This window comes from Hipposideros armiger, unplaced genomic scaffold (assembly GCF_001890085.2).
Source record: "Hipposideros armiger isolate ML-2016 unplaced genomic scaffold, ASM189008v1 scaffold_51, whole genome shotgun sequence".
NCBI lineage: Eukaryota > Metazoa > Chordata > Mammalia > Chiroptera > Hipposideridae > Hipposideros > Hipposideros armiger.
The window spans coordinates 5,276,222-5,288,322 of NW_017731401.1; the positions used below are offsets into that span (position 1 = coordinate 5,276,222).

The 12,101-nt window shown below is 36.0% G+C and overlaps 1 protein-coding gene across 8 annotated transcripts in view; it reads left to right on the plus strand.

Annotated features, from left to right (window-relative positions):
• The window catches only part of RAB3IP (RAB3A interacting protein), a 36,413-nt gene that overhangs the window by 19,430 nt on the left and 4,882 nt on the right, over nt 1–12,101 (plus strand). For 6 of the 8 annotated variants that reach the window (XM_019640571.1, XM_019640570.1, XM_019640566.1 and 3 more), the window contains exons 4-9: nt 3,279–3,374; nt 4,322–4,399; nt 5,024–5,227; nt 5,381–5,437; nt 7,800–7,928; nt 9,586–9,698. In XM_019640571.1, coding sequence (XP_019496116.1) covers nt 3,279–3,374; nt 4,322–4,399; nt 5,024–5,227; nt 5,381–5,437; nt 7,800–7,928; nt 9,586–9,698 — 677 coding nt within the window. The remainder of the gene's footprint in view (nt 1–3,278; nt 3,375–4,321; nt 4,400–5,023; nt 5,228–5,380; nt 5,438–7,799; nt 7,929–9,585; nt 9,699–12,101) is intronic. The other 2 variants (XM_019640574.1, XM_019640568.1) reach the window with 1 other exon arrangement.

A 12,101-nucleotide genomic window follows, 5' to 3' on the forward strand; every position in this document is an offset into this window, starting at 1 on the left:
ATAGTTTTGATTTTTCCAGAGTGTCATATAGTTGGAATCATACAGTATGTAGCCTTTTCATATTGGATTGTTTTACATAGTAATAATGCATTTTCCTTCATGTCTTTTCGTAACTTGGTAGCTTATTTTCTTTTGGCACTGAGTAATATTCCTTCACCTGGATGTACCACAATTCATTCACCTACTGAATTTTTTTTTCCATTCACCTACATTTTGGTTGATTCCAATTTTTGGCAATTAGTAATGTATAAACATTTGAGTGTAGGTTTTTTTGTAGACATAAGCTTTCAACTCCTTTGGTTTACTATCAAGGAGTGCGATGGCTGGATCATATGGTAAGAGTATGCTTAGTTCTGTAAAATACTGCTGACTGTCTTCCAAAGTGGCAAAAGTACTTCCAAAATGCAAAAGTCCCATTTTGCGTTTTCACCAGCTATGAAGGAGAGTTCTGGTTGCTCCCCATCCTCGCCAGCATTTAGTGTTGTCTATGTTCTGGTTTTTAACCATTCTAATTAGGTATATAGTGGTGCTTGTTGTTGCAATTTGTGTTTCCCTGATGACATGTAATATGGAACATATTTTCATGTGCTTATTTGACCTCCATGTATCTTCTTTGGTGAGGTGTCTATTCAGGTCTTTCACCCATTTTGTAATCAGGTTGTTTTCTTGCTGTTGAGTTTTAAGAATTCTCTGTGTATTTTGGATAAAGTCCTTTATCGGATTATGTCTTTTGAAAATATTTCCTTCCACCCTTTGGTTTGTCTTTTCATCTCTTGATATCCCTCCCTGTCTTTTAATTGTATTTCTGTAGTTAAATATTTGATTCTCATCCCCAGTCTTCAATATTAAATCTTCTTCAGTTTTTTCTTGATTATCTGAAACTCGTTTTTCACTGGATCACTCAGGTACGCTCATGGGAAAAATATTCTCTGAAGTTTTGCAGGTTTATAACTCTCTGTCTCTGGCCTTACACTTGAAGGATACTTTGGCTAGATATCGTATCTTCATCTCACATTTTTTTTTCTCCTTGAGTATCTTAAAAATGTTACTACATTGTTTTCTAGCATAAAGTGCTGTTGATGTTTAATATCAATCTGATTTTCTTTCCCTTATAGGTGACTTGGCTTTTGTTGAACTTTTTTATTCTGACAACTTCACATATTTTTGTTTGTTTGTTTTCCATGTTTAAATGAATTGAATTTCCCTGGACTTTTAGGAGGTTCCTTTGAAAGTATAGGATAAACCAGAATAGCTTTCTCAGCTTTATGTTCAAGGGATTCCCCTTCTATTATTATTGGTATATCTGTGTAGCCACTTCTGTATCTCAGAGGTAAGCCTCATTCAAGAAGATTTTTCTCCTCTAGCCCAGTGTTTCTGCGAGCTTTGTAGGCTTATTAATATAAGATATTTATTTTTCCTTACAGTACTTTCTGCAGTCTGTTTCCTTTGGAACTTTGCCACTTACCTTCCTCCTTTAATATCTGAACCTTCTCTCTCTATTTCCATTATTCCTATCCTGCAATTTGGTTTCAAATTACAAGTTTTTCCATTAGTGTGAAGCTCTGTCCTGGAACGATTTCTTTGCTGGGATGCTTTGAGATTCCTGAGAGTTTAGAGCTTCACAGTACTGGTTGCTGTCTCAGGACAGATTTTTGCACTCACCAGCAACTTGGAGCTTGTGAAAAACTTTCTCTTTTCTCCTGTTTGTTCTCAGACTTGTTCTCCCATTTTCCACCAAGGGTAGGATTCTTTCCTTTTAGGATGTTTGTAATGACTTTTTGGGTTTTGAGGTTTTGCAGGACACCTCTGTAGTCCTTTCATGTCCTGCTGCTCCCTTCCACACATGTTGAGCATGCATGTAGCCACAGTCTCTCATAATCTCAGGTTTGAGGGGATTTTCTTTTATCTAGTTGTATTGAAGATGTAGTCACTGGGTTCTCTGATATCCCAGTTGGTATATTCCCCCAGGAATTGTCCTTGGGGATTCAAAAACTATGCTGCCACCACAATTGTAACACAACTAACCTATTATTTCATTAGTGTAATTGTGACCAGTATGTAAGGAGCTTGGATTTTTTTTTTTAATCTAGACGTTTGAAAGGTTAATTTAGGGCAACATGTAAAATTGCATATTTGTAACATCTTAATATAGGAATTTCTTAACATCTATTTGTGACTTGTTGTGGAATCATGTATAAATGTAGGATGTGATTTTTTTGTTGTTAACCTTAATTTTAAATGCAAAAATGCATCGCTTGCCTCTGGTTTGTGTTAAAATGGTATAGTCTCCTAATCGAAATTTTAGAGTAATTACAGTATGGTACATAAAGTTATCAATAAGTACACAGTTTTTAAAGTAAAGATGGAGGGCCGGACGAGTGGCTCAATTGGTTAATAGTTAGGTTAAGAGTGCGAGCTCTGAGCAACAGGGCCGCTGGTTCGATTCCCACATGGGCCAGTGATGCTGCGGCCGAGCTGAGCTGCCGCTGAGCTGCCAACAGGTGGCAGGATGGCTCAGCTGGGAGAGCACGTGCTCCTAACAACAAGACTGCCTGTTCCATGGTGGACTACGCCCGTCCGCAACTAAGACTGAAGTTGGCACCTTGAGCTGAGCTGCCACCTGGATGGCTCAGTGGATAGAGTGTGCGCTCTTAACAGCAAGGCTGCCGGTTCGACTCCTGCATGGGATGGTGTCTATGCCCATCCACAACTAAGATTGAACTCAGCACTTTGAGCTTAGAGGCCATGAGCTGCCGAAAGGCAGCCAGATGGTGTAACTGGCGCCCTCCATAACGAAGACTGAAGAACAACTTGGCTGGTCCCCCTCCCCAATTCCCAACACTTCCCCTCCCTCAGTTCTCCAATTTAAAAGAAAAAAAAAGTAAACATGGGAAAAAATCCACTAAACTTATTGAAATGAGTAAGCATAATTGAAGAAATTGCTTGCTTGATAGCAATACATGTGTTCAGAGAAAAGTTAAGGGGAAAAAGAATGAAGTCACTTAATTGTTTATTTTCACATGTAATATACAGTCACATTTAATCTTTGGATTTTTATGAAAGAAACATGAACATTTAATACATGAGGTAGAATTATTTATAATTTTAGATTTGCCTGATTGTCTTCCACTTAGCAAGTGCTAAATAGACATTTTCAGTGTGAACTTTTTAGGAGGGGATAGTATTAAATTTTATAATTTTATTTGTAAAGATTATGTAGTCTGCTGAGTGTAACTTCAAATTATGCAACTCAAAGTAACATGATCAATTTCTCATAGGAACTGAAGTTGAAAGATGAAGAGTGTGAGAGGCTTTCTAAAGTACGAGATCAACTTGGACAGGAATTGGAGGAACTCACAGCTAGCCTATTTGAGGTTGGTCCATTTACGTCTTGGCCAAGAGCAATGTCTTGATTTTTATATATTGATAAAATTGTTTTTGAGGGAATCTTGAGAAAGATATGCTTAGCTTTATGCAATTTATAAGTCCTCTAAGAAAATAATGAAACTTTGAAGAAATATAGTCTGCAACTTAAAATGCTGTGAAAAGGAAAAAGATGCTGTGGGCTACCAGTATCAGGTTGTTTAAAAAAGCATATGTGGAAAGAAATGTAAATTTAAATTTTGATTTTACAAAGTATTTAGGGGCTGCTTTAGCATAACTTTATATGGCTCCACAGCAAAGATGTCAAACCCTTGTATATCTGTCTGATAAGGGATGATCTGAGGAATGTTGGAAGGTACATCTGCTTGTTAGCAGGCACTCCTATTTATCTCCAGCCTGCCATTGGGACCAAAATTTTTACTCAACTCAAGCAGTGCTGCTCAATAGGGGTACCGTTGACATTGTAAGGCATTTAGCATCCTTGGTGGATTAGTCAGGGTTCTCCAAGAAACAGTATTGATGTTAATATTTTTACTTCTCCCTTATGTATGCCTTTGCTGTAACTTACAATGTGAATTTATTTATTTATTTATTTTTTTTACCAAATTGTAAGAACCTAACTGTATAGAAGTTCAGTTTGACACATGGGTCATATATTTTCCTTCATCACATTCACAGTCCTTTACTCAATCGTGGATTAGAGTGATTGACTCAATTTGCCTGCCTCAGTGGTAATAGGTACTAAAAGAAGGTACCTATCCCTAATTCCTAATAGTTTGCCTGTCTGCTGACAACTGTTATTTCAGTAGTTGACATTGAATATTTACTTTCAGGCTACATTTTGGTAATATGCCTTTGTTTCAATCACTTATCAAAAGATTTTAAAAAATAAATGCTAAATACTTTGTTTCCAAATTTGAAATGTTAACTTTTTCAGGAAGCTCATAAGATGGTGAGAGAAGCAAATGTCAAACAGGCAACAGCAGAAAAACAGCTGAAAGAAGCACAAGGAAAAGTAAGTTTTTACTGCTTTTAATAGTATAAAATGTAAAGAAATTAGTGATCACTATCTTAAAGGAACCTTAACACTTATTGGATTTTGTTTTGATTGTAAAGATTTGGAAACAATAAGAAACTATAAAGGAGAAAATAGCTACAATGTAGATAAAATTAATAATGAACATTTGGTATCCATTTATATTAGAACCCAGTGATTCAAAGTCTTGTGAATCACATGTATTATCAAAAGGATTATATAATCACATTTTAAAGTTAATATTTATTTTCTTAATTCACTGAAAAAAGTTACCAACATGTTATTAGATTTTACTATTTTAGGAATGAACTGCAACTAATCATAAGCTATTATATTTTGAAGATTTTGAAAATTCACATAAATGTTAGACATTTTGATAATTTTTAAAATTTCACTTGACATTGTAAATAGCAACTGAATCCAAACCACATGGAAACATAAAAAAAGCTTGGTTTTAATTTCGTTTTATTATTCCACAGGAAATACAAAGTAAGCTTATATTTCACCTTTGAAAGGAAAGTCTTTTCACCAAATTGCTAACCTTAAGCTGCATCTGTCATAAAATGTATTTAGTGTATGTGACTATGTTGATTTCTTTTCAAGATTGATGTACTTCAAGCTGAAGTAGCTGCATTGAAGACACTTGTATTGTCCAGTTCTCCAACATCACCTACACAAGAGCCTCTGCCAGGTGGAAAGACACCTTTTAAAAGGGGGCATACAAGAAATAAAAGTACAAGCAGTGCTATGAGTGGCAGTCATCAGGACCTCAATGTGATACAGCCAATTGTAAAAGACTGCAAAGAGGTAACTCGTCAAGGACTGTCCCCTCTGACTCTGTTGATACTTACTAATTCTCCTCACTGAGGTGTCAGTTATGATTTTTGCCAGCAAAATTTTTAGTACAAAATGTGCAGTATTAAGATGGGGTAGGCTTTATCTAGAGCTGGCTGCTTTCAGGGATTCTTCAGTTCCATTCTCTACCTGGCTGACCTTGGAGTACCTGCTGGAAACTTGGTAAGTTTCTTAATCTTGATATTTCATTTAGGGAGCACATTGTCATGCTTTGCATAAAGGAGAGTGGGTGGCTTTAAGGATCTGGCTATTCAAGATTTCTTGCTAGGTTGCTCTAATAAATATGAATGTAAGAAATATGTAAAAATAAGGCGATTTTCTTGAAGAACAGTGTGTTACTTTTACTTAAATTCTGGGAGAAGTAGAGTTAAAAGCGTAAAAGTAAAGGTAGTCCTAGAGTTAATTCAGATAATTAAGCAACAAAAAATACAAGGTTGTTACCTGTTTTAATTGAATTACATTTTCTTTAGTTATTATCAAAAGATGTCAGTGACAGAAAAGTTCAGTAGTTTGTCAAATCTGAATGTAACAAAATCTAAAAAGCACATTGGTTTCTGTTAAATATTTAAGAAACTTTTTTTAAGTCATAACTTTAATTTCTTCAAATTTAACATTTTTAATTGCTTGGTACAACTTGTATTTTTGCTATGGTTTCTCAGTGTGTGTAATTATGTACCCTTTTTCTTATTGTTTACAGTAACAAAATTTAAATGTTTTCTCATGGAACATTTTAAAGTTTTGTTTTTAGTTCACAAAATCCCTTAAAATATGAATAGGCAGTATATACCTTCACAATAATAACTTTTTGATTTCCAGATACATCCTATATTCTAATGTTTTGTGAAAAACTTGTCAAAAAGTTTTATTAGACAAAAGAAACACATAAATTCGACCTGTGTAAGTCTTAGTAAAAAATACAACAGTCCAAAAGAAAATGAAACATATTCACGTTTCTGTAGAAAATACGATGAAGGCATTCAGTCATGACATTTGCAACATTTAAAACATATGTGCATGCATGTACACCCACATGCATTATGCAAGGCTTTGAGGTCCAGTCACTTAGATGTGAATTTGAACTTTTCCTGGTTTCTTGCTCTTAACGTTGGGTAACTTAATTTCTCTATTCCTCGGCTTCCTTATCTATAAAATGAAGATCATACTGTCTGTCTTGCGTAGCTGTGAGGATTAACTGTTTGTGAAGTGCTTACCATAGTTCCCGGCACAGTCAGTTTTTAATATCAGTAGTTTAAATTATTGCCTTTAAACTAGAACCTTACCTTAGAACACCACTTACCTGCTTTGGGGTTTCTGTCCATTGAAGGGTAAATTTGACAAAGAAAATTAATTTGAAAATAAATATTACTTATCTGCTAATACTTTTATCCTTTTGCTCTTAGCTTTGATTCAAGGAATTTATGGATTGGGATGAGAAAAATTTACATTGAGATTGCCATTATACACCTTAAAGCCTGTAGGAAAGGTTGGGTGTTACTCTCATATAGATGCCCTATGCATCCGTGTAAGGTTCAGTTGTGCTGGAGGCCATAGCTGTAGTCAGTGCATCATTTCTAGTGGACCCAGTGCTTCTGGACAGGAGCGGCTTAGAAATGCAACATTACTCTGTTAGGGTGGCTGAGGGCAGGTGACAGGTAGTAATGAGCAGGGCCAAGGGAATCTGTAGGGAAGACTACTTAGGGAAAACTTGTTAAAAGGGAGGAGGGAAAAAGAGGGACAACTGGAAGAGTGACTAGGAAGGCAAGTGCCAGCCTGGATTATTGTTAGTCATTCAGTAGGTAGTTCCTGGATGTTTATATGCCAAAAATAGCTGAATAAATGTTACATTTTAAGATAGTCAGTGTAGGAGGCTTATACATATGCTTCTTTTAATCTTGCTGCTTATACAATAAACATTTTGGAAATTCCTACAGATAAGAGCAGAGCAATTCATGTCCTTTTTTTTTTTTTTTTTTTAGCTGAGTCATCCTGCCACCTGTTGGCAGCTCAGCGGCTGCTCAGCTCGGGCTGGGAATCGAACCACTGTTGCTCAGAGCTCAAACTCTTGAGCCAGCTCTTAACCAACTGAGCCACTCGGCTGGCCCCCTTAATTCATGTCATTTTTGACCCCAGACTTTTGGTTTCACGATTTAGTGAGTCTCCGTTTATTCAAACATTTTAATTAACTTGGGTCCACATTACTTTCTGATTATTTTCAGAAAAGACTTGTCATCATTTTTTATTTTCAGAACAGTGTGCATGTACATGTTTCTTAAGAGAAACTCCACATTAGTTTTGGGGGAATAATGATAGCATGATTAAACACCAGAGTGAATACATTGAAAAGTGGCAGTTAATCATTTCGGAATTTGAATACCAGGTATTACAACTAATCAAGAATGATTCAACTTATTATTTTACATGAGTATTTCTTTTTTAAGTAATGTTTACATTGTTTGTCTTATAAAGTGATCTTCTGTTTGTATTTTTTTTAAAGTTATTTTATGTTTTATTTTTTGTTTGTCAGGCTGACTTATCTCTATATAATGAATTCAGATCTTGGAAGGATGAGCCCACAATGGACAGAACGTGTCCTTTCTTAGACAAAATCTATCAGGAAGATATCTTCCCATGTTTAACATTCTCAAAAAGTGAGGTAATTTAAAAAATTTTTAGCTGGAATGCATTAGAGTTGTTACTATACCTTTTACTAAATCATATTATGTATTTGGATATCTTACATAAATAAGTTATTATAAAATGTGATGTTTTACAGTCTTTCCATTCCACATTAGGATTGTAGTAATTTCTTGTCATTCAGGTATTGAACTTCTTCCCTTATTTGAGCAGAGGCTCATTGAAACTGAAGTGTGTGTTACACTGGAGTGAAGGATTAAATATGTATTTGGGGTAGGACTTTTCTTGATTCTCAGTCCATGGTTCAGGGTAAGGAAAGCTCTGCCCTCTACGGTGTTTGTTGGGTTTATCTGTACATGATAAAAAATCATATTTAGTTTCCTCATCTTCAAAATGGGGGAAAAAATGTCTTCCTTGCCTATGTCTGTAGGATTGTTAAGAGGATAAAATGAAGTGCATTAAGTAGATACAAAAACATTTAAAAAATATGTCACTATATAACTGGAAGGTCATAATTTTAGTTGTTTCTTGCACACAGGAGGTTTGTCTGCAAATATCCTGTCAATATTTAAAGTATTTAGTCTTTATTTTTAAAAGATTTTATTGGGGAAGAGGAACAGCCAAGTTGTTGTCCTTCAATCTTAGTTGTGGAGGGTGCAGCTAACTCAGCTCCAAGTCCAGTCGCCATCCGGCCGCCCATAGGCAGCTCGCGCCTGCTCAGCTCAAGGTGCTGTGTTCAATCTTAGTTGCAGGTGGGTGTAGCCCACCATCCCATGCGGGAGTCGAACTCTCAACCTTGTTGTTAGGAGCATGTGCCCTCACCAGCTGAGCCATCCTGCCACCTGTTGGCAGCTCAGTGGCAGCTAGGCTTGGATGCAGCTCACTGGCCCATGTGGGAATTGAACCGGCGACCCTGTTGCTCAGAGCTTGCGCTCTTAACCAACTGAGCCACTTAATAGGCCCCTAAAGGATTTAATCTTAATTAAGGGTCTTACGTTAAATCTTTAGAGAATTTAATAATAACATTACTTGTAAAAGGAAATGAAGATGAGCAGCAAAACACTTCTGATACGAAGATCCGTTATTCATTGTGGTTCTGTGCCTGGCTTTAGGTAGGCCATTCAGCATTAGTAATCTTGCCAGACTGAAGCAGTTTGCTGATTTCATCTGTTATTTATCAGTTGCTACCATCTCCACCTGGGCATTTAATATTTGATAATTCCATTAATTCTTTTGTAGACTCACTCTTGTATTCATACATACAAGTTCAAAAAATATAAACCTATAATTAGTATATATTGCTGTGTTTTGAATGGTCAGTATTAAAAATATTGCATACATTTAGCAAAATAAAGCATTAGGATATTCATTTTGAAGTTGCATTAACAGTGGATGTTAATTGTGGGTAAAGTTTAACAGAGACTGGAATTAATGCCTTTAATCCTCTTCCAGATAATGAAAAAAGTTATTTAGCTATAACTGAATTGCCTTTCATAACGATGTTTGAATTATAAAACAGTTCAAAGCAATATTATGTGGTTTCTTTCTTTTTCGTTAGCTAAGGCCAAACTAGTGGAACTTGGGGAAAGAATAATTTTAAAAATAGGTTTACTGTAGAATGCAAATTGGATATTTTTCTGCCAGCATAGTGTCTAATATTTTTTGTTTTTTGAAAGTTGGCTTCAGCTGTCCTGGAGGCTGTGGAAAACAATACTCTGAGCATTGAGCCAGTGGGATTGCAGCCTATTCGATTTGTGAAGGCGTCTGCAGTCGAATGTGGAGGACCAAAGTAGGTTTCAAAACCATGTCTTGTGGGAGGATACTGAGGTTTTAAATTTTTATCTGTTATTTTTCTAGTGTTTTTTTTTTAAATCAAAAATTTTTATGCTTTTGTCAATGGCATCTTTTATAACATCCAATTTTTGTTTATTACTGTGATATAGAAATGCATTTGATTTTTTAAAAATTATTTTTTATTGTGAAATACACATTTTTAGTTTTTCTAGTTTTAAACATGGTTAAATGTCTTGTTAGTTTTTCGTGTAGAGCCCTGTGCAGCTCAAGCACAAATCTCCAGACAGTGTGGGACATAGCATTTCAAATTAGAATCAAAGGAGAGCCCTTTTAATTACAAAAATATACATATATGTTAGGGATCCAGGTAGACCAGGTGTTAGAAACTTTTTTTTTTAACCACATATCGTGGCCCATTAATCGATGATGAAATCACTTTAGTGGGTCATAAGCAGAACTTTCGTTTGTTAAACATATTTGTATAGCTGTGTGTCCTGGGTTTCTGTGTAAAATATTTCTTCCTGAGGGTTACCACCAAAAATTGTTTGGAAAGACAGTGAATTAGACCAAGTCTTATCAAACAAGTAAACAGGCACCAAAAGACTGATTAGTCCTCTCCTTTCATGCTGTCATAATAAAGGATTCTCATTTGGTAAATAATCAGCTCTGCCTTCCATATGTGAGAGATATTTGGCAATTATAAACTTTTAGAGATAAGACTGCAATGTTTCATATCAGGGCAGGCTTTTTTCCATCCAGTCCTAGGAGGAAGAAAGACTAAAATCGAATCAGCAGTCCCTAAAATCTTTGGCGCAGCAGTTTAAAAAGTGACTTGGAAAGATTCTGGTGAAGCTGCTTAGTTGATGGTTAAAAACTAGGTTCATACAGGGGCCTGGAAAGCCCAAGAGAGCAGCAGTAAGTGACTCCTGTCTGGATCATTGTGAAGACAGAAGAGGTAAAGCCTGGTTGAGAGTCACTGTGGTCTGTGTTATAGCCTGTTGTGGGAGTTGTATGATTCTTTCTGTTTCCTGTTACGCACATTACATTCTCAACAGGATCACACAGTGTTGCTATTTGAAGGGGACTTAGTCATGTATTTGCTCAGTGAGCCACATAGCGACCTAGATTGTGTCCTGTTACACTCGCCCTGTGCCACACCTGTAGCACAGTGGCCTCTGAATTTGGGGGAAGGTATTTACATTCCTAAATTCTCCTCCTGCACAAACACCCACGTATTTTTATCCTGATCATTAATGATAACAGTTCGTGCTTTTAAGGTCCTGTTCTACCTTATTTTAAATATAGCATATAGTAGTTTTTATTGTAAAATTTTAAATTTGTGCTTGCATTATGTATATCACACATATTATACATGTGCAAATATCATATGACAAATGAGGATATCAGTTAAAGTGGATTTATGTGGTATTTTAGTAAAATAATTATACAGATTAGGGTCAGGGAACAGTTTACATAGTTTAAGGACATTGTGCTTGTGGGAATGGGGCCAAAAGCCCAATTTTTTGTGTGGAAAAAAACTTAAGATATTGCCCTCTTTTATGAAATGTGACATATGGCCCTGGCTAAGGCTCTGTGGACTAGGTTATGAAAATAAGCCATAAATGAATGGCACAGTGCTCTGGGAATTTTGAGGAAGACAAAAAATCCAGTGGTGGTGGTCAGGGACTATTCTTGGAGGGAGGAGATTTGATCTGGGATTTTGAAGCATGGGTGGAATTTGGATAGATAAAGAATAATACATATGACTGAAAGCTTAGAAACAAGGAAGCTGTGTTCAGGGGATGTTGAGTGCATGAAGAGGAAAAATGTGATAAATGTTAAAGAAAATTTCAGAGACGATTAGATTCGGGTAGGAGGATGGTAAAAGACAAAGGAGTTAGAGATGACTGACTGGAAGAATGATAGGACTTTTGGAAACTAATAAGAAGGGCGCTGCTGTGGGGAAGAAGATGGTAGGTCTAGATTTAAACATGTTGACATCCCACGTGAAAATGGCAAGCAGGGATTTAAAATCTTGGGACAAGAGCTGTTAAGAGATACTGCGGTAGTGTGGCATGCTAACAAAGCATTGGAACTGGAGGTCAGAAGACCTAGCGCAAATAAAAATATATTGACTGTGGCAGTTTACAAACGGCTTTAAAAAAAGAGATAAGTTAAACACTTTTTTTATTATTTTAAAAATTGGTACTTAAAACCACTTTAGCAGAGCCTTTCAAAATTAGGCAAAATGCTAGACAAACAGGTATAGTCTTGTTTCCAGAAGGGTAGGTATAAATTGCTTTTTATCAATTTGGTAGTACTTTTTCCTTTTGTGTAAATTACACTTTTGGAGGTTCCAAAGACTGTCAACATTGTGCCTTAAATTTCTCTATCTTCT